This window comes from Equus asinus, chromosome 13, assembly GCF_041296235.1.
Source record: "Equus asinus isolate D_3611 breed Donkey chromosome 13, EquAss-T2T_v2, whole genome shotgun sequence".
Classification (NCBI taxonomy): domain Eukaryota; kingdom Metazoa; phylum Chordata; class Mammalia; order Perissodactyla; family Equidae; genus Equus; species Equus asinus.
The window spans coordinates 16,324,372-16,348,415 of record NC_091802.1 but is presented as its reverse complement, the minus strand read 5'-3'; the positions used below and the strand labels follow the sequence as shown (position 1 = coordinate 16,348,415).

The 24,044-nt window shown below is 39.0% G+C and overlaps 1 protein-coding gene across 1 annotated transcript in view; it reads right to left on the bottom strand.

The window, feature by feature from the left end:
* METTL16 (methyltransferase 16, RNA N6-adenosine) overlaps window positions 1-24,044 on the bottom strand; it is a 78,258-nt gene that overhangs the window by 52,603 nt on the left and 1,611 nt on the right. The window contains exon 2 of the mRNA XM_014826987.3: window positions 19,361-19,489. Coding sequence (XP_014682473.1) covers window positions 19,361-19,488 — 128 coding nt within the window. The 5' untranslated portion in view covers window position 19,489. The remainder of the gene's footprint in view (window positions 1-19,360; window positions 19,490-24,044) is intronic.

Genomic DNA, 24,044 nt, shown 5'->3' with positions numbered 1-24,044 from the left:
CCCAGTGGCGCAGCGGTTAAGTTTGCACATTCCGCTTCTCGGCGGCCCGGGGTTCGCCCATTCGGATCCCGGGTGCAGACATGGCACTGCTTGGCACGCCATGCTGTGGTAGGCATCCCATGTATAAAGTAGAGGAAGATGGGCACGACATTAGCTCAGGGCCAGGCTTCCTCAGCAAAAAGAGGAAGACTGGCAGTAGTTAGCTCAGGGCTAATCTTCCTCAAAAAAAACACAAAAAACAAAAAAACAAATAACAAAAAAACTGCTCAGAATTCTGGCCTGAAGCTGTATGGTCAGACAGCTGGCCATCCTCAAACAACTCCTGATCTGTCCCATCTTCTTTTCTGTTTCTTTCTTGGTAATCAAATGATCAATCATTCTGAAAACCTCAATGCCCAGATGCTTGAGTGCCAGGATGGAAGGAAGAGTGCTCTATCTGGCTACCATGGAAACTTTAGGAAGGTACCATGGACCCAAGATCCTCCATCACCCACAGCAAAAGTGTTCTACCATGGGAGTTCAGAAACCTGGACTCTAACCTTGGTTCTGCAATCAACTAGCCATGAACTTAAAGTCACTTCAGTTCTTAGGTCTCAGTTTCTCCATCTGTAAAATTAAGAGATTGGACATAATGATCTAAGGGTCCTTCCAAGTAAAATTTCATGGCTCTATGAAGAATACTACAAAGCAGCACAATGATAGAAACTGAAATATTTGTAGAGCAAATTACGGAGACATGGAACAATCAAAAGAGTTCCTGAAGACAGAATAACCAAACAACAGTAAACATTTCCATTATCCTCCAGCCTGACCCCACAACAAACTCTTTATTCTTCTGCTGCATGATATTAAGCATACAGTAACAGTACTGAACACATATTAAGGAATACACAACCAGTGGTTATTAGATGACATGACCTACTCTTTCAAAAAATTCTTTAGAAAAACACAACTTTCAAAGTAAAAGAACTTGTGAAAAGAGTGATGATGGGCAGGATTAGATTTCAGGAATATAGACTTGTTTGTTATCTATACAGAAATTGCACTCTCTACTTGAATATAACGTTTTTTTGATGACCTTTAAGAATGCTTCAGGGGCCGGCTCCGTGGCCAAGAGGTTAAGTTCGTGTACTCCACTTCGGTGGCCCAGGGTTTCGCTGGTTTGGATCCTGGGCACGGACATGGCACCACTGATCAGGCCATGCTGAGGCGGCGTCCCACATAGCACAACCCGAGGCACTCACAACTAGAATCTACAACTATGTACTGGGGGACTTTGGGAAGAAGAAGAGAAAAAAGAAGATTGGCAACAGTTGTTAGCGCAGGTGCCAATCTTAAAAAAAAAAAAAACAATGCTTAGGGTACAATTTATAGGGAAAAAAATGGAAGAGATTAAGAATGAATGTTTAATATAATCTACAGCAAACAGAAAGAGGATGGCTATAGCGTAATCTCAAGAGATACAAGAGCCTAAAAACTATGACACTCCCCAAAGCAATGAGCATACCTAATGTTCCAGATCTTGGTTTCCAAATTATCACTCCCCACTAAAAGGAACCAGAGTTCCTTGGATAAATGGTGGTTCCAGGTCTGGAGTAGGGGAAGTACAAGATGAGTCTGGAACATTTTAGAAAATAAGTCATGCTCAAAGAAAGATGATGACAAATCAAAAGGACACGGGCCAGCTTGAAGGGGCTCCCACTCACCAAATCTGGGAAACCTGAATGAAGAATGCCAGCAAGGAATTATAGCCCAAGACAAAAATACATGAGTCCATACTTACATAAATAAATAAATGAGGGAGAAGGGACAGCTCTTTCTTAAAGAAGAATGACAATTCAATGTAGAATAAAGAAGTCAGGGGCTGGCCCGGTGGCGCAGTGGTTAAGTGCGCACGTTCTGCTTCAGCAGCCCGGGGTTCGCCAGTTCGGATCCCGGGTGGGGACATGGCACCACATGGCAAGTCATACTGTGGTAGGCGTTCCTCATATAAAGTAGAGGAAGATGGGCATGGATGTCAGCTCAGGGCCAGTCTCCCTCAGAAAAAAGAGGAAGATTGGCAGATGTCAGCTCAGGGCTAATCTTCCTCAGGAAAAAGAAAAAAAAGAAGTTAGCAAATTACACTTGGAAATCACCATACTAATCACTGTTTCAATTAAGAATCATTAATGGATGCTAAAAATAGTAGGCAAAAGTTTGAGGAAAAACAATATTTTCATAGTCTCTAAGTATTTCCCCACAAATTATCAACTACCAAGGAGAAAATAATAACACTGCAACGAAGAAATCTTTTTTTATTTTTGGCACCTGAGGTAACAACTGTTGCCATCTTCCTCCTTTTTTTTTTCCCCTGCGTTTTCTCCCCCACCCCCCCAGTACATAGTTGTATATTTTTAGTTGTGGGTTCTTCTAGCTGTGGCATGTGGGACGCCTCCTCAACGTAGCCTGATGAGCAGTGCCACGTCTGCACCCAGGATCTGAACCGGTGAAACCCTGGGCCACCGAAGGCGGAGCGCACCAACCTTAACCACTCGGCCACGGGGCCAGGCCCTACAATAAAGAAATCTGATGGATATCACCTTAACTAAGTGATTAAAGTTACCATCTCTAATCACGGGACAAACTTTATATACTTCTGTGACACACTGAGAAGGACAAAAGAGGGCAAAGAAAATAAGACTTAAAAAAGCATGCAAAATGAAAAGGAATTCAGAAATGAGATAGTGGTAGTGCATAATCTTGTCAATATATTAAAAACTACTGAATTATACAATTTAAAAGGGTGAATTTTATAGTATGTGAACTATATCTCAATAAACCAGTGAGGGGCTGGCCCGGTGGCGCAGCAGTTAAGTGTGCACGTTCCGCTTTGGCGGCCTGGGGTCCGCGGGTTCAGATCCCGGGTGTGGACATGGCACCGCTCATCAAGCCATGCAGTGGCAGATGTCCCACATATAAAGTAGAGGAAGATGGACACAGATGTTAGCTCAGGGCTGATCTTTCTCAAACAAAATAAATAAATAAAAAATAAACCAGTGAAATGGAAATGAACAAGAGGTGAGAAAAAATAAGAAACACCAGAGAGGCAGATAATGGAGACTCCTTCACACACATAATTGGTGTTCCTGAGTAAGAGAACCAAAGGAGTAAAACAAAGAAATATTCAAAGAAATGATTCAAGGGGCCAGGCCCGAGCCGAGTGGTTAAGTTCACACACTCCGCTTTGGTGGCCCAGGGTTTTGCCAGTTCAGGTCCTGGGCATGGACCTAGCACTGCTCATCAAGCCATGGTGAGGTGGCGTCCCACCCAGCAGAACTAGAAGGACCTACAACCAGAATATACAACTATGTACTGGGGGGCTTTGGGGAGATGAAGAAAACAAAAAGAAATGATTCAAGATCATTTTCCAAAAGCAGAAGATTCACTTTGTCCCTAGGAAAACCAATACAGGGGCTGGCCTGGTATCATAATGGTTAAGTTCACATGATCCACTTCGGGGGCCCAGGCTGAAGGGTCAGATCCTGGGCATGGACATACACACTGCTCATCAAGCCATGCCGTGGCGATGTCCCACATACAAAAAATGGAGGAGGACTGGCACAGATGTTAGCTCAGCGACAATCTTCCTCAAGCAAAATGAGGAAGATTGGCAACAGATGTTAGCTCAGTGAGCGTCTTCCTCACATAAAAAAAAAAAAAAAAAAACCAATACAGACTAAGCAACACCAGGACATATTCTAGAAAGTTACTAGACTTTAAGAATTAAGAGGAAAAACCTTTACACATCTAGGCAAAAAAGTTAAATCACTCACTGGGGGAGGAGGGGCAGCAGGGTAAAGGAGGCTGGCTTCAGACTTCCACAGAGCACTATATAATAGCAGAAGACAAAAACACGGCCTACAAAGCCGTAGGAGAAAAAAGAACGCTACTCAACAAGTTTATACTCAGCCAAATTGTACTTCAAATATAATGACAATAGATAAACATTTCTGAGCTTACAAGAACTCAAAGAACATAGTTCCCATGATCTCTTTGTGAAAAAATTCCTAATGGATGAAGTTCAACCAATCAAGAGACAAATGAAGAAACTATGGCAAAAGGACTAGCAGTGGGCACTGAGGTTATTTTAACCAGAGACCTGAGATTAAAACACCTGTGAATTGTGGCTACATAACAGAATGTATCTGTAAACCATGATTATCTACATGTAATTAAAATTCAGTAGGGGGAACAGGAAAGGAAGAAGTAGGTAAGTACATTATTTCCTCATCTTTTATACATGGCATCAAAAGATTTCACCTAAGGGGGCCAGCCCAGTGGCATAGTGGCTAAGTCTGCGTGCCCCGCTTCAGCAGCCTCAGGTCCACAGGTTCAGATCCTGGGCACGGAGCTATACACCACTCAGGAAGTCGTGCTGTGGCAGGTCTCCCATATACAAAATAGAGTAAGATTGGCAGAGATGTTAGCTCAGGGACAATCTTCCTCAAAGCAAAAAAGAGGAGGATTGGCAACAGATGTTAGCTCAGGGCCAATCTTCCTCACCAAAAAAAAAAAAAAAGAAAAAGAAAAAGAAAGAAAGAAAGAAAAAGATTTCATCCAAGGCTGATAAATTAAGTAGCAGAGACATAAGCATACATTTAAGAATATAAACACTGGAAAAATTAAAAGAAGTAACATAATCAAATAAAATCAGTTGGGAAAGGAAGGGGAGGTGAAAACCAGATCATAGTGTAAAGAAGAAAAAAAGCAATCAAAACAAAGTACAACATAAAACAAATGTGAAATAAATAAATGTAAAGAGTAAAATAAAATAGTAAACTCGGGGGAAGGGAAGAGGGCAGAAGGGGTGAATAGGCTCGTGTACTCTTTGCACGGCGAACATGATGTAATCTACACAGAATCTGAAATATATTACGATGTACACCTGGAAGTTATACAATGTTATCATCCAATGTTACTGCAATAAAAATAAAAATAAAAAATACTAAACTCATGTTATAAGACTCAGATTACATCATAAAGCCAAAACCAATTACAAAAACTATGTTATAAACAAAAACTATGCCTAAAACAAAGTGAGCCAAAGATTGACAATGAAAGCTTAAGTAAAACTATACCAGTCAACTGCAAGTAAAAAACAAAACAGCAGTCGTGATCTTACAATAGATAACCCTAAATTTTGAGGGGGAAAAGCATTTAACAAGATGAAAAAGCAAAACGCTGGAGTGAAGTCAAGAAGATACGAACTTCAAAAGTGACTGACTTTACATTGGTGATCTTTTAAAGCTAAAACCAGTTTCTATAAAACAGTGGAAGTGGAAGTTTATTGTATAAATATACACTAACAATAAAAAGTCTCATTAAAATATATTAAGCCTTTTTAAAAGGGTATTAAGTCTATTCCTAGACATCAGAAGTAGATATATATTAATTCTGTCATTTGTGGGAGACGATAAAAGAGAGTTAATCCATGGGCAAGCAACCATGAACACATTTCTGCTTCACTCAATCGCACAGCAATTGCCTCAATTTTCACATTAAAAAAAAAAAGGACTCATACTACCCTTGTATTTCTTCCTCAGTTAAAAGCAGTACAAACTCAGCTTTAACAAGATTAAATGATGTAGCAATAAAAAGGTATTAAATCTACAAAAACTTTATTTTTAATTCTAATAAGAACACTGTATTTTACTCCTGTGAAATCAGTCAAGTGTATGAAAAAGACGGGCCAACTCCATTTCCTTCAATGACAGAGCAATGAGAGACCATTTTACACAAGGAAAGAAGCTCTCACTGAGCACCACACTAAGGCATTCAAATAAATTCACATGCTTTATTCTCTAACAGTAGCCCAATCTATTTCTAAACTTCATTGCTAAATACGCAAAAGGAAAACATCCCAATACAATATCTATGCTTAGTCTTAAAATCTGAAATGAAAAATTTCAGAATTTTTCTATCAAAGAAACTTAATAACCGAGACACCTTATAAAATAAACTCAATGAACAGTATTACCTAAGAACAGTACATACTGACATAAAACTGTCCTACAACTTCTGAATGTTATTTTGCACTGGCATTTTAAAGAAAACTGTGAAAATCAGGGATTACAAACTCAGATATTTACAAGGTGCTACTCAAAATGGCAGTCCCTAATAAGATATACAGCTTGTGCTAGAATGTAAATCAATACACTGAAGAAAGTCATGCAGCCAAGGAAATGTCTGCTGAACTAAACGTGTGGTGCAAGGTCTGTGGACAGTGACAAACAGTTTGTGGCCAAGCAGCCAGTTCAATAACCACATTTTTAGTAACACTATGCCAGATGACATAAATGACGATTTCAAAGGGTATGGCCACCATTTAGTTCTAGGTAATTCATGTCAAGTGGGTCTGCCAGCCCAGTTTTGCCAGATCTCTAAAATTTTCAAATGAAACCAGCAACCCATAATTTTATATGAAACTTCCCCAATTCTTAAAATCTATGTTGGCAATAAACACCCACAAGCCTTATACAACTCACACACTAACAGGCTGCACTCTCTATTGTAAACTAATGGAAGTATAGAGAAAGCTGGGGTACTTGGCTACTCCACACTTTTAAAGAAGTATAAACATGTTTCACTGCCTTTGAGCACTACTTTGCTCAACTGAGTTATAGAGAATAGGTTAGAATTTTTAAGAAGTTATGACAGCTGGCATTCATTTCTCTATTCATTCAACAGATGTTTATTATGTATCAACTATGTGCCAGGCATTGTGCAAAAAGCTGGAGATACTGCAGTAAGCAAATACAGACATATTCTCTCCCTCCATCAAGCTGACAGTCTGAGAGAAGGTAGGTATTAATCCAAGAATCACTCAAATACATGTAAAATTGTCACTGTGATAAATACTGTAAAAGATAGGTACAAGGTGCTATGAAACCTATGTAATAAGTGGAACTGCCTTAGGAGGGTCAGAGAAGGCTTCTCTGAGGAGGTAACTGAGCTAGGAACTGAGAGTATAATGAAAATTAACAAGGAAAGAACTGGGGGAAGAAAACATGGCATTCTAGGATCCTAGGTAAAGAGAACACCAGGTACAAAGACCTTGAGGCAGAAGAGAACTTATGGGGCATTCCAGGTACTGAGAGATGGCCACTGTGTCCAAAACACAGAGGGCAACGTAAGCATGCATAGTTCAAGATGAGGCTGGAGAGGAAGACAGGGGCCAGATTAGGTAGGGACTTACAATTAGGGTAACCATCTAATTTTATCATCTAATCCAGAACTCTTTTGAACGTGAAAGTAAAAGGTATTAAAAAATCACACCAGGATAATTATAATCTATGTTAAGCATTTAGGTCTGGTATGGAACAAAGTGGAAGCAGAGATGCCAATCAGAAAGCTGCTGCTGTATCTGAGTTAAGAGCCTGGATAAAGGCGGCAGTGGCAAAGGCACGGGAAAGCAAAAGGAATTAAGAGATAATTAGGAGGGAGAATTTACAAGATTTGGTGATGGACTGAGATGCGAGCTGAGGGAGGCTGGGTTCACAGATGTGTCCTAAGATTCTGGCCTGTTTAAGAGGATAGACAGTGCCATTTACTGAAATTGGGAACTCTGGCAGAGAACCATTTTTGAGGAGAAATATCATAAATTTGAGCTGTATTGAGACATCCAAGTGGAGATACTGAGTAAGCAGTGATCTCTAGGTATATAGTGCAGAAAACTGGAGAAAAATGCATAAATGTGTAAGTGATTTGCAAACAAATGAGGCCCTGGCATAGATGAGAGTGCTTAAGGAAAAAATACAAAGTGAGAAGAAAAGAGCCTTGAAGAATCCTTTAATAGTTGTATATATAATCATTACAGAGGAAGCTACAAAGGAGACAGGAAGGGTGGAAGAAGGAAAACCAGAAGAGCGTGGCGCGGTGCCAAGGAAGCCAAGAGAAGAGGGTGTCCACGAAGGAGAACAGTGTCAGCAGAGTAAGCTGCTTCTCAGAAGTCAACTGAGAAACAAGATTGGATTTAGTGACATGAGATCACTGGAGACCTCTTCAAGAGCTGCTCTGGTAGTGGCAGAATTAGAAACCACCTGGAATGAGCTAAAGATTAAGTACGGTGTGAAAAAACAGAGACAGTAAAATTAGACAATTCTTCAAGAAGTTGTGCTGTGCAAGGGAGAAGAGAGATGGGGCAGTAGAAGCTGTAGGGTTGATGCAGAGGTTTTATTAATAATTTTTTAATAGAAGACAAACATGTTTAAAAGTCAATGGAAAGTCATAAAGGTCACATATCATGATTCCATTTATATGAAATGTCCCAAACATGCAAATCTGTAGAGTCAGAAAGCAGATTAGTGGTTGCCAGGGGTTGAGGAGACAAAGAAGTGGGAGTGGTTGCTAACGGGTACAGGGTTCTTGTGGGGTAACGAAAATGTTCTGGAATTAGTGGTGATGCTTGCACAACCTTGTGAACATTGTACACTTTAAAATGGTGATTTTATAGTATATAAATTATATCTCAATTTTTTAAAAAGTAAGAACAGAAGAAATTAGTTGACAAAGAGAGAGATTAAATACTTAAGAAAATGAATACCAGAACTGTGTAAAGTTCCTGAGATGGGGAGAGGGTATGGGATCCAAACTATAGATGGAATACTTAATTGAATTAGACTATAATAATAGTAAAAGCAATAATAATAATTGGTTGTTGAACAGAATCAAAAACCAAACCCATGGTCTTTTGTTGTGTTTTCCACTAACTCATACCTATCCATGACAGAGTTCAAGAATTTTTAATAAGCAATTAGGTAGTAATATCATATAAAACAAAGATCCTGGAACAGTGGAAATGACCATTATTGATAACCCTAAGTTAACCAAAGAACCTAAAATCCTACTTGCAAAATAGTAAGAAACTACCTTGATCAATCAAGTTGATCTTTTTTTTTTTTAAGATTTTATTTTTCCTTTTTCTCCCCAAAGCCCCCCGGTACATAATTGTGTATTTTTAGTTGTGGGTCCTTCTAGTTGTGGGATGTGGGATGCTGCCTCAGCATGGCCTGATGAACGGTGCCATGTCTGCGCCCAGGATCTGAACCGGCGAAACCCTGGGCCACCAAGTGGAGCACACAAACCCAACCACTCAGCCATGGGGCTGGCCCCAAGGTGATCTCTTAAATGCAGATCCCTATGCTAGCTAAAGAGCAAATGACAGGAAAGAAAAACTTAGTCATCCAAATACCTCTCTACCCTTTCTAAGTACAGTTAAGAGTACTGCAATTTTCTAGCAAAGCCGAGTGACTTACCCTAAATTCAGTCCAATAGTAAGAGAAACAGTTAAAGTTTTGCATTACAGAAAATTTAGGAACAACCTAAAAGTAATCAACAGGAAGTTGGCTGAATAAGCTGTAATACATCCACATAAGAGAATACTCTGCAGTCATTAAAAGGAGTAAGACTGGGCTGATCCACACAGTCTTGTAGAAAGAGGCTCCTTGACATATTAAACCAAAAAAAAGAACACCACAAGTTTGGGGCTGGCCGCGTGGCCGACTGGCTAAGTTCACGCGCTCTGCTTCAGCAGTCCAGGGATTCACCGGTTCAGATCCTGGGAGTGGACAGAGCACTGCTGCTCATCAAGCCATGCCGAGGCAGCGTCCCACATGCCACAACTAGAAGGACCCACAAGTAAAATATACAACTATGTACTGGGGGGCTTTGAGCAAAAGAAGGAAAAATAAAATCTTTAAAAACAACAAGTTTGAGTAAAAGTACATGCATACATTATAATCACATTCCTGTAAAAACAAAACAAAAAACACTCCTGTACATGTATATCCACAGAAAACAGTCTGGAAGGGTAAGAACCACCTCTGGATGTGGAAATGGTGGGTAGATGAGTAGGGGTGGAAGTTCCATTCTCATATTTTTGTATTATTTGAATATATTTTACATAATATCACCTTCATAACTAAGTGTTTTACAACTCTATGGAAATGCTTATAATATAATGTCAAGTGGGGGTAAGAAAAAAAGTATGCCTATATAGTAAAAAAAAAATTGCTATATAAGCATAAGGACAAGGGCTTAGAAAGGAATACAAAGTAATTTGATCTTTGGGGTAGAAGAACAGTGACTTTTTTTCTTTTATGTATGCAACATTACTACTATAAATGTAGTTACGAAGGCTATGTTTCTGTAATTTTCTCATTAAGGTCTCCATAATGTGCTCTAAAATAATAAAACATTGTTTGTTTTGATGTGATTTGGATCAGTCATCGTTGAAGGGAGATTAAACAGTTGTTAATTAGTCTATTACAGGAATTTAACCTATAATTTAACTTTGACAAAGTTACGTAATTTTTACTAATATCTCATTGAATAATAAAAAACAATTCCTGGGACCAGCCCCGTGGCCAAGTGGTTAAGTTCACGCGCTCTGCTTCGGTGGCCCAGGGATTCTCCAGTTTGGATCCTGGGTGTGGATATGGCACCGTTCATCAAGCCATGCTGAGGCGGCGTCCCACATGCCACAACTAGAAGGACCCACAACTAAAAATATACAACTATGCACCAAGGGGCTTTGTGGAGAAAAAAGAAAAAAAAATCTTTGAAAAACAAAATTTCCTTTTTCAAAAAAGGAAAACAGGTCTTCCAGAGTGCTTGTTTCCTATGAAAGGGGGCCAATTCTGCTGAAGACTAAACCAGGATATTTCCCACGGTCACAGCAATCACCAAAAGATAGTACTGCAGCTTAAGCACTAATTACATAGCTTCATGAAACATTTGGAGCAAGAGAAACAGCAATATAATTAATGTTTTCTTAGTGCCTTCAAACAGAGTTGTTGTTTATATAAACAATTCTTATTATCCAAAAAAAATATATGTACGTATTCACTTTGATGGACTAGAACATACAATTTATTAATAAGGAACCACATCCTAATCACCAAAAAGTACAAGACATCAAGCAGAGGCTAGTCTAATTGAAGACATAACCTGAAAAATCAGTGAAGAGCTGATTTTTAAACTTTGTTAACAAAATGAGCGTTTGTTTTCTTACTTCTAAGAAAATACAGACACTCATCTGAAGGTTGGAAATCCTTTTGTAGGGCAAAGTCTAGTAATCCGACTTCACTAGTTAAATATCTAGGTCACTTTAGCACCCTGGGACATTCAGAAATCCTGAACACTGGCAAGATCTTTTTCATTCTCATTTCTGAGATCACAGAGAGGCACAGGAACTAAAATTAGCGCTCACGTGGAAATCAGCAATTTATTCCATCAGTCTTTGTTTTTTGTTTAACACATCCAGCTTCACAAAATAGCCTATTGTCAACAAGCTCATGTCCAATTTCCCCAGAATGACTCCTCTGCTACTGATCAATACAGTATTACCATTATCGACAGAGTTTGGAAAGATACATTCTGTAACCCACGGTTAAAATAACCATTCTGACATCGTGGAGGCCAAACCTCATGTAACAACAAAGGATAAAGCTCATACTCCAACACTGGTTTCTATTCGTTAAATCTTCACTGAGGTGCTACAAATGGTAGTCACAAAGTAAGACACAATCCTTCAGTGCCGAGTTTTTGGTTCAAAAAAACAAATCAGTTAAGTGTCACACTCTATTCAAACTCAACTGACAGGGCTCAAGTAAATTGTGGGATGTTGCTATGGGGCTGGTTACTGTGAAAAACCACAAACTAAAAGCTAATTGCAATGGTCAGATATGATTATAACAAAGCAGTGATGGGTGCAGGGAAGAAAAACAGATCACACTGGCAATCTTTGCCACCTTATTAATAATACCAGGTTTAATAACAATAAGTTACCTATCATTTACAAAGTGTCTACAGTGTACCAGTCACTTTACATGCATTATTGCTAACTTTTATGACAACCATCCAAAGTATGTCCTTTTATCCCTCTTTTTTAGAAGAGGAAATTCAGTCTCAGTAAAGCTAAGAAAATTATCTAAAACCTGACAGCTGGTAAGAGGAACCCTCAACCCTGGTCCTTAGGATGACTGACACAGAAATGCCCTCCTCTTTCCATACCATACCCTGCTTCCCTTAAGAGAACATTTAAGAGTTGAGCAAATAAATAACACTTTAATCCATCTCAGGTCTAAGGTTTTGTCTGATATTCCTTTTCCATCATTAGCTAAGTTTATATTTTGGCCATTCTTTTTCATAAATCTCATGGAATTAAATAAAAAGCCATTATAAAAATAAAGAACGTTCTATCAATGCAGACAATCAACAAGTCCTACTGAGTAAGCAGGAAGGAGGATGTCTAGCAGCAGCTAGGTCATTTACATCTCCTCTCCCCTACATCTATCATAGAGCCCTTCTAAATATGCTGTCTTGCCAACTAAAAATGACTCACACTGCTTCCATCTTTAAAGAAATAAGAGGCTCTCCTCAAGCTTGCCTCACCCTCCTCTCATCTCTTCATACAAGTTGTTTTTCCCTGCAGAAAATTTTTAAGTTACTTTTGCCTATTACAAAAACAACCACTTTGAACATCATAGCTCTTGACTTTTAGTCCCATTCCATGCACAGCATATCAGCACAGATAATCTTGATTTCAGTTTGAAACAAAATTGTGTGTTATAATCTGCGACACTCATTCCATAGGCTTCATGGTATTCCATTGTATGGAACTGCATTCCAACAACCTACATACTGGATATTTAAATCATTTCCAATTTTCCTCATTATACACAGCCTTGGGATAAACATCCTCAAACACACATTATTTCACTTAAGTATGCTTTTTAGAACTTACTTTCTTTTTTTTTTTTTAAAGATTTTATTTTTCCTTTTTCTCCCCAAAGCCCCCTGGTACATAGTTGTGTATTTTTAGTTGTAGGTCCTTCCAGTTGTGGCATGTGGGACGCTGCTTCAGCATGGCTTGATGAACAGTTCCACGTCCACGCCCAGGATCCGAAACGGCAAAACCCTGGGCAGGCCAAAGCAGAGAGCTCGAACTTAACCACTTGGCCACGGGCCAGCCCCCTAACCTTCTTTATTTTTTAATAAAGATTTTATTTTTCCTTCTTTTTCCCCAAAGTCCCCCAGTACATAGTTGTATATTTTAGTTGTGGGTCCTTCTAGTTGTGGCATGTGGGACGCTGCCTCAGCGTGGGTTGATGAGGGGTGCTATGTCTGCACCCAGGATCCGAACCCGAGAAATCCTGGGCCACCAGAAGCAGAGTACGGGAACTCAACCATACAGCCACCGCCCGGCTTTTTAGAAGTTTCAAGGCCGCATTTTATCACTATGCGCACTTGACTACACTTTTGCCATTGATGGATTATTGTATATTTTATCTTTGCTAATTTGGTCCTTTTTGTCTTTCTTCTTTTGTGAATTGCCTGTTTTAATCCTTAACCTTATCTGTTAAGGTTTCTGCCTTTTTTCTTACAGTCTTTTAAGAGTTCTTTACATTAAAGAAGGCAATTCTTTGCTATATGCCATGAATATTTATACCATGTTGTCACCTTTTACTTTTAGCATTTCCTGATACGTAAAAGTTTTTACTTCTTATGTAGTTGAATCCGCCCATCTTTTATGAATTCTACCCTTAGAGTATGCTCAGAAAGAACATTTCTACACCCAAAGTTACAGACATTGACCTATTTTTTTCTAGTACTTAAAAATTATATATATTGAAATCATTAAACCATCAGGAATTTATTTTGCATAACATACAGTAAAGGAAATCTACTGCACCTTCCCCATGGCTGTCCCAACTGCATCTATTAAAAACCCACTATTTAACACTGGATTATAACATTATATAGGTAATGAAAAAATTTTTTAAATAAAAAAAATCCACTGTTGAAAAAGAAATCCTTTATTGTCTGCCCCCACCCCTAAAAATCTGAAATGCTAACCTTATTTTACACTATAGTCTTTACATGATGGGGTGGTATCTTACTTGGGAATCAGGTTCTAAAGTAAGCACATAAAGTGAAAATCCAGTATGATCAAAATTACACTGCAAAATCTCTTTAATCATTCACAGCACTGTGAGATATTCACACTATGAGAAACACACGGAAGTCAAGACTGATTAAGAAAGGAAGATTCACCCTGCTCACTTTACTCTCTCTTTGGGAGGTACATTACTGAGTAGAATGACAGGCAGGAATCATCCTACTATTTAACGTGTATATGCATTTGTTCTGCTGTTTAGACTGAGGTGTGTTTCAAATTGTGCGGGACAATGATGGCCCTTTCTTGTGGCAATACTAGTACTGCAACACTGTAATACTAATGTTTTAATTACAGCCATGTGACGCTTAATGACGGGGAGATGTTCTGAGAAATGCATCGCTGGCAATTTCACCTTTGTGCAAACATCATCGAGTGTACTTGCACAAACCCAGATAGTCTAGCCTACTACACACCTAGGCTATCTGGTACGAATCATAGGGAGCACCACTGTATATGCGGTTCATGTATGCGGTCCATTGTTGGCTGAAACGTCACTGTGCAGTGCACGACTGTACTCTAACTTCACAATACACTTAGATGCCTATCTGGGAAAGTTTAACCCTTACACCTTTCCACCACCCAGTGATAACATTTGCCTTGAGCATCTTTTCTTTGAACTAAAGAAATATTATGTCACTTTCTCTTCCAAAAAACTTACAGGGATTTTGATTGGGGAAAGAATCGACATTATCATATCAAGTCTCTCCATTCAGAAACACAGTATATCCTAGATTCACTGCCTTTGCCTAAGCCCCTAAGGGTAATTCTGTTGTTTTCCATATAGATCTTTACGTGTTTCTTTGCCAAGTTTCTGCCTATTACCCTTTGTTACTGTGGATGGCGTCTTTTATTGCAACTATATTTTCCAATCAGTATTTGAAAACCTATCAATTTTGTTATATGTATTTATACATACTTAAAATATTTATATGTACACTTTATTTAGCAATCTTGTTATTTGAATATTCTTTAGGTGACTGAAATGTTTTTTCAGGTAGACCATAATCAAGCCATTTGTAAGATTATAATTCTTTTTCTTTCTAATATTTATAACTCTTAATAAATAAGAGAAACAGTAGACCCTGAGCCAGAGAGAGTTCCAGCTGTCATTTCTTAGGGTTATAAGTCTATGCAAGTTATTTAAAAAGAATGTGCATTCATATTTATAGGTTAAAGAGTTCAAAATATATCATTAAATCAAACTCATTGATTATTTAGACTATCAGTAGTACTTACCTTTTTTTGGGATAATGACCCTTTTAAAAGTGAAGTTCTAAATTATAGGTTAAAGCTTTGAACCCTATTTCCTCAAGAAAAAGAACACACGCAAAAGGTATTTTTATGTAATTGTCTTTGAAGTATTCATGGATCCTCTGAAAGTCCCCAAGGCCACTGTGTCACCCAGGGAAGTCCCTAAAACATTTTCCACATTTAATGCTTTGTCTTTAAGTTGTGATTGCTTACAGGAACCGAGGCAGAACAAAGGCAAATGGCCAAATGGCAGAATAGTCCAAAGCAGAAAAGTCTAAGATGGTGATGGGCTGCCATGCGCAGAAGGTGCCATGTGCAAGAAGGGAAGATCTGCGCATGCCCCAAATGCCCCCACCCCAAGCGATAACAGAGACCTTTGCTCCTTCACATCCATAAGAACCTTGCTTACCCTCCCTTCAGGGAGGTGTTTTAGAAGACGAACTCTGCTCCCCCATTCATTGATCAATGAGTAAAATTTCTGCTCTGCTGTCCTAATCCAGTCTAATTCTATTGCCGCCAGTGGCTCCAGGCAAAAGGACCCACTTGAGAGTCACCAGTCCCTCAGGGCTGGGTAACATTGCTATTTATTTTTGTCTACTTGATTAGAAATACAAAGAAAATGTCTCCGAATTATGTCAAATGCTTTTTAAAAGATATTTCTGTTATATTTTAGAACTATTAGATGCTAAAAGTCATCTTTTTTAATATTCATTGAAAATTACTTCCTTCAATATAAACTAGTGCTCTTTTTCCAATCTGATGCTTTTTTGCCTTCCTTTTATTTTATTTTTTTATTTTGAGGGAACTCTCATTTGCCTGGTATATTTTTGCCCCCTCCTTTTTCATTTATCTGTAATTTTGTTTTAGGTATGCCATTTGTAAGTGGCGTACCGTTAGATTTTATAGAGGAATTATTCTCATGCATTCAACAAATATTTACTGAATGTCTCTTAAATTGCCAGACACCTTTAATCCATTCTGATATGTTGTGATAATAGATCTGTCTGGTCTGCTGAGTGATTTTTTTAAAAAGTATAAATCTTAAGCCATCTTAAAATTCCTAACCATCTTGAAAATCCTCCTCTGGTTCCTCAGTGTCTGAGCAATCAAGTCCATTCTAATTTGCACGCTGTGAAAGGCTCTTTGTAACCTGTTCTTTGTTTTCCTTTCAGTCTCATCTTTGGTTATCCCCTAAAGTGTTATCCTGAACCCACTTCAGTCCTGTCTACATGCTGTTCTGCAAACTTACCATACCTTTCACAAAATTCTCTTCTATATACTTGGAGTTCTTTCTCCCCTTCTATACATGCTTCAGTATTCAGTTCAAAGACCCGAGGCCTTCACTAACCCCACCCCTACATCACCACTGCGTCCCTCTCTTCAGACTTCCATTTTCAATTACCTACAAAATACCAAACTTGAATATTCCACAGACTTCTCAGATTCAATATGCCCAAAACTGAAACTATCATCTCCCCCAAACCAGCTCATTCTCCCTTGTTCCCTACTGTAGTAAATGGCACTACCACCTATCCTCCTGCTAAGTTGGAATCCCAAGTACCATATTTGGCTCGTACCTAACTTCTACCATGTCCTGCTAATTCTATTCATGAATTTCTCTCAAATACATCCAGTTATCTCTATCTCTCTTGCCTCCACTTAGTTAGGCCATCAATTTGTCTAATTTGGATTACTGAAACCACTTCCCACTTACTTCTCTACATATCTAGTCTTAATTCCCCCTGCAATCCATCCTCCACAATGCTCCTAGAATACATCAGTCTGAATGCAATGCTGAACATGTTATTCCTCTGCTTTAAAACTTTAGTGGATAAGAATGGGGATGGGTAACTTTGAAGATACAGGAACTCTCTGCACAATGTCCTTAAGATAAATTCCCAACTCCTTACTAGGTATTATAGAGTACTTCGAGCATAATCATCCTTACCCTCATCTCCTGTCTTTTGCCCACCACACCACATCCTAGGCATCCTCAACTTTTCCAGTTCCTCTACTACTCAGTGCTCTTTGCACATGCTGCTCCCTCTTCCTACAACATTTTTCTTCCTACCTGGCTAACTCCTACTCATTCTTCAGAACACAAACAAGACACCACTTCTGTTTCAAAAGATTACCTAAATCTCAAAGTTGGGATTCAAGGCTCCCTTCTATGTGATTCCACTGTATACCCCACAGATTCTGCCACTCTGAAAGGTTAACTGCTTGTTTATCTGTCCACTTCCCCCACTAGTGTGTAAATTCCAAATATGAGAGTGACGATGCCTTTCTTGTTTATTATGGCTTTCCTAGAACTTAGCACAAAACAGTTAATCAACAGGTATTTGTTAAACAATTAAGTACAATAGTAGGTATAGAGAGGAAACAAAGAATAACAAAGCTCTATCTGCTCCAAAGCTACTAGGATAAAGAAACACATCCACATACATAACTATGAAATAAAGATTTGAGAACAATGTAGGGATGATCTAAACAGAGGAATACCAATTCAATTTCTTTGGTGTGATCTCTAAAATAAAGTGCCAAAGATGATTCTTTAGAGTATGCAAAGAAAATATTAGAACTCTTATTTAAATATATTTTTAATTTCTATTTTGAAGTATGTTTTCTAATGTGCTCAACATAGTAACACAGTAAGTAGTACACGCATTCATGTATGGGGCCATGCTCAACTTTTCACTAAGTGGAGTAGACAAAAAAGCTTGGAAACCACAGTTCTAGGGCATTTGATCTTAACCTTTGTACACTGGGGGCACAGTGTGTGTGTGCATGTGTGTCACAGATCCCTTTGAGAATCTGATGAAAACTAAAGATTATCTCCCAGAAAAATGAACGGAAATGTATTTTTTAAAAACCTTGGGGCCGACCCAGTGGTGCAGCAGTTCGGCCGGTTCGGATCCCAGGTACGGACATGGCACTGCTTGGGAAGCTATGCTGTGGTAGGCATTCCAAATATAGAGTGGAGGAAGATGGGCACAGATGTTAGCTGAGGGCCAGTCTTCCTCAGCAAAAAGAGGAGGATTGGCAGCAGATGTTAGTTCAGGGCTAATCTTCCTCAAAAAAAAAAATTTATATGATTTCTAGGGTATCTTGGCCTCCAGGTTAAGCACTGCCCTAAAGCCTCCATTTCTAAAGCCATAAGGAGACTGCTGGAGGAAGGAAGAGGTCAGCAAAATACCTCAAACCCTATGATCTTATTATTCCTTACCTTCCCTTTTCTCCACAAATCCTGCTTCTCCTCCTCCCATAGTTAAATTACCACACCTTTCCCCAGGAAGGCTTGGAATTTCTAATCTCCTCTGTAACTCCCAAGAGTTTAGGAATGCAGTCAAAGATTTCCTTCTCAAGGGTACAACACACACATCAGATATTACCATACCATTATCATAACATTTGCCATTTCCTGAAGCACTTATACTATTATTTTCTTTATTTTTAGTAATTAACTTTTTTGTGTGTATGTGTATGAGAGGAATACTGGCCCTGAGCTACCATCTAATGCCAATCTTCCTCTATTTTATGTGGGATGCCACCACAGCATGGCTTGACGAGCAGTGCTAGGTCTATGCCCAAGATTGGAACCTGCAAACCCCAGGCCACCGAGCAGAGTGCACAAACCCAACCACTATGCCACTAGGCTGGCCCCTAATTTTTAGTGACTAATTTTTTAACTTAAATTTAGTGACATCCTAAGTAATAATATCTGTGAAATCAGTTTTGATGCCCTGATTATTATTTTCCTACCTTACATCAAAATAAACACACACTTAAAATAAGAGCACAATCCTAAGGTTTCCGCAGATACTCTGGGATCTCTGTTGGGTAAGCAATAATTTGGACATCAAGAGGGTTTTTTTTAAGACAGAAGGAAACAGAAGCATTTGGTCCAATCCTCTCATTTTATAGGTTAAAAAGCTAAAACCCAGAGAAGTTAAGTGATTGACCTTGTCCAAGGTCAGACGAGAAGTTTAAGAAAATGTCTAGGATTAGTATGCAGGTCTACTATCAGCCCAACAGACTTTCCACTACACCGTGTCCATTCAGATTACACCAGAATAACACAGTATCAAGAATTCTTCATCTGTTACTTACCTTACTCTTCCACTCAGATTTATCTGAACATGCTGCTTAAAATCTGGATATTTAGATGCCAGATATGCAAAGTCAGGAGGTTTGTCCTTGTATCTATTTCTTACATGCATTGATTTACTCAGAGCCATCCTTAAAAAGAAAAAAAAAGGGAAAAATCAGCATATTTAGTTTAAAAAATACTAACGGGGAAAAGCTGTGGTTGATAACTCAACAGTTACAGCAAACACACCATTACCAATCAAGTGAGAAAGTAGAAGTTATATTTTTAAAATGTACACAACAAATAAGCATGTGAAAAGATGCTCAACATTATTAGTCATTACGGAAATGCAAATTCAAAACCACAAGATTACTTTCATACCCATTAGGATGGCTACTATTAAAAAATTAAAAAAAGAAAACAAGCATTGGAGAGGATGTGAAGAAACTGGAGTCCTCATGCACTACAGGTGAGAATGTGAAATGGTACAACTATAGTGGAGAAGAGTTTGGCAGTTCTTTAAAAAGTTAAACACAGAATTACCAAACGATCCAGCAAGTCCACTCCTAGGTATATACCCAAAAGAAGTGAAAGCAGGGATTTAAACAGATACTTGCACACCAATGTTCACAGCAGCATTATTCACAAGAGCCAAAAGGTCGAAGCAACCTGAGGTCCATTAACAGATGAATAGGTAAATAGAACATGGTATATACATACAATGGAATATTAGCCATAAAAAGAATGAAACTCTGATGTATGTTACAACATGGATGAACCTTAAAAGCATTATGCTGGGGCTGGCCCCGTGGCCGAGTGATTAAGTTCACGCGCTCTGCTGCAGGCAGCCCAGTGTTTCGTTGGTTCGAATCCTGGGCGCGGACATGGCACTGCTCATCAGACCACGCTGAGGCAGCGTCCCACATGCCACAACTAGAAGGACCCACAACGAAGAATATACAACTATGTACCGGGGGGCTTTGGGGAGAAAAAGGAAAAAAAATAAAATCTTTAAAAAAAAAAAAAGCATTATGCTAAGGAAAATAAGCCACATGCAAAAGGACAAATATTGTATTACCTCACTTACGTGAGGTACCAAAAATAGGCAAATTCATGCAGACAGAGAGTGGAACAGAAGTTGCCAGGGCTTGAGGAAAAGGAGGAATGATGAGTTATTATTTAATGGGTACACGGTTTCTGCTTAGAATGAAGAAAAACTTCTAGAAATGGATAATGGTGATGATTGCATAACATTGTGAATATACTTAATGCCACTGAATGGTATTTAACAACTTAAAAATGGTTAAAATGGTAACTTTTATGTTATGGATTATCTTACCACAATTTAAAAAAAAGGTACACAACATATGACGAATTTTTTTTTAAACCAAGGGAAGAAAATTAGAAACTATTCCTTTACAAAATTAAACTGGGGGCTGGCCCTGTGGCCAAGTAGTTAAGTTCGTGTGCTCTGCTTTGGCAGCTTAGGGTTTCACTGGTTCGGATCCTGGGCACGGACATGGCACCGCTTATCAGGCCATGCTCAGGCTACGTCCCCAAAAGCACAACTAGAAGGACCTGCAACTAGAATATACAACTATGTATGGCATGGCGGGGGGGGGGGGAGGGGGTGCCTTTGGGGAGAAGAAGAAAAAAAAATTTTTTTAAAAGATTGGCAACAGATGTTAGCTCAGGTGCCAATCTTTAAAAAAACTAAAGAATTTAAAAAATATCAAAATGACAGAAGGGAGTATAATCTGGGGCAAAGAATATAACAGTCAGAGGTTAAATTTTTACAGTGGGCTTGCATGGATTAAATATTCAGTAGTGCACCATAAAATCATTAAAGTTTCAAAAAATATCTTCTATTCCAAATTCTTACATAAATTTCAGTCTTGTCATTCCTAGGTAACCAAAACCAAATGAAAACAAACATAATTTTGTCTTCTTCCAGATTACAGAGAGGGAAAAAGTTAACACAGATATAGCAAGAAATAAAAAGCGAAAGAAACCCCATTGCAGTGGTTTAGTAAACTCTGAGTTGTTGGTAATTTTAAAAATATTTTAGTGTATATCTCTGGGTAGTAGGTGATTTTTACTTTCTTCTTTGTATCATTTTGTATTTTCCACTTTATTTTTTACTCATGAGCATTCATCTAACCATGATTATGTAAACCAGAAACCTAGGAGTCACCTGATAGTTCTCTATCCCTCTTATATCCCAAGAAATCAATAGTCGTGTGGATTTTTCTTAATAATTACTTCTCAAATCCATCTATTTTTCCCTATCTCTGCCAATATCAGCCAGCACAAGTTACCTAGACTGCTACAACAGCCTCTAAATTGGTCTCCCTGAATTCACTTTTATTCTCTCCATTCCTTGTTCCACCTTGCAGTGTTCATTTCTAAACGCAAATCTCATTATGTCCTCTTCCTATGCCCACTTGATCAAAACCTTACTCTTGGGATAAAAACAAAAACTATCCGAGCCAGCCCTGATGGCCTAGTGGTTAAAGTTCAGCGTGCTCTGCTTCAGTGGCCCAGGTTCAGTTCCCAGGCATGGAACCACACCACTCGTCTGTCAGTAGCCATGCTGTGGTGGCAGCTCACATAGGAGAACCAGAAGAGCTTACAACTATACACAATTACATACTGGGGCTTGGGGTGGGGGAGCAAAAGGAAGATTGGCAACAGATGTTAGCTTAGGGAGAATCTTTTCCTGCAAAAAAAATTAAAATAAAATAAAATAAAACGCATTTTTTAAAAAAACCATACATATAAGGCCCAGCATGGTGTGGCCTTATTTATTTTTTCACCATCAGCTTAAGGCATCTCCCTTGCTCTTCTTCTTGTCCCCTCTACTCTGGTGACAGGCTCTTTACCCCGGTTACTCCTTTTGTCTACAATGTTCTTTCCTCCCCCTCTTCACCTGATGAATTCCTATTCATCCTGAGGATCACAGTTCAAGCATCTCTTCTTCAGGCAGGTCTTTCCTTCCCTCATCTCCCCCGTGAAGCCATATCCCCTATTATAAAGTCTCTTAGCAACAAGCACCTTTCCTTTGCCGGCTTTGTTAGAGATGTAACTTTACATAGTAACAAATTTGTTAACACTCTATTTCAGAAGGTTTGTTCTGACAGCTTTCTACATGAGAAATTTAACAACCATTTTCAAAAAGAATTGTTGTCTTCACCCCAGACCTTTCCAAATCACAATATGCTACTGCCCACCAGACTTCTCACCTGAATGGTTCAAAAGTACTTTATGCACATGTCCAAAATTAAACCATTTCAACCCACCCCAAACTGGTCCTCTTCTAATCTTCCCTATTTCCCTGAAAGATACCACTACCTTTCTTGTGGCATACAATCCAGAAAGCTTTAAAACCTGCTCCACCTCGCCTCCTCCATTCCAAACATACATGTCCTCAATAGCCTCTATCTCCTAATTATTATTATATTATTACTATTATTATTATTAATTATCTATCCATTTTTCACCCTTCACAACTGCACCTCTCTAACCCAGATCATTACCATCTCTTTCTTGGATTACTATAACAGCCTCTAACTGATCTCTCTATAACCACTCTTGCCCTTGCAATCCACCTTTCAACCAGCAAACAAGTCTCCTTACCCCTCTGCCATGCAAATCTGAACATTCCTTGCTAAATCCCTTCAGTGGCTTCCTAAAGCTATTAGGCTGATCAAGTCCAAAACCATTAACAAGGCATACGTAATTCTAGGCCTTGCTTATCCCTCCAAACTCATTGGTTGCCACTTTTCCCCTTCCTGCACTATGTTCCATACTGGTCCAGATATACTGGTCTTCTTTCATTTTCTCTGCTGCATCATGGTTGTCCCACCATGTGCTATTCTTACACCCTCCCACCATCCCTTCAACTTGTGAAGGCCCACTAGTCCTTCAAATCACACCTTAAGCATCATTTTCTCAGGTAGGCTTTCTCTGACACCACACATCCAATCAGACGCCCACTCTATATGCTTTCCAAGCACTTTGTGCTTTTCCTTCAGAGATCTTTACATTTGTCACACACACACACCAAGCTGCAACCACGTCCACCTTATTCTTCATTGTACTCCCTAGTAACTGGCATAAAATACATATTGGTTGAGTAAATAAAGAATTCAGAATTTGGGGGAATTAACAGTCACTTGGAAGTTTTTCAGCACACTAAATTACCACCTTTTGCCCCTCACATTATCACAAAAACTAAGTATACACAAGTTTTAATTCCCTTACATTAACATACCCTTTATAGACCATCTGGAAAGGCAGAATAAAACTAGGATAGGTGTCAGTCCTCAAGAAAAAGGTGAAAAAGGAAAATGCTTTTCTTTCCTGTGATCTGGCAAGAATCAAAAAAGAAAGCTACTCTATCAGTAGTTTCAAGAGACAATAGGGGGCCGACCCCACCGCGGAGTGGCTAAGTTCGCACGCTCCACTTCGGCGGCCCGGGGTTTCGCTGGTTCTCGGACACGGCACTGATCCTCAGGCCACGGTGAGGCAGTGTCCCAGATGCCACAACTAGAAGGACCCACAATTAAAGTATACAACTATGTACTGGGGGGATTTGTGAAGAAAAAAACAGGAAAAAGAAAAAAAGATTGGCAACAGTTGTTAGCTCAGGTGCCAAGCTTTAAAAAAAAAAAAAAAGGAAAGACATGGTATGTTAGGGCTCTG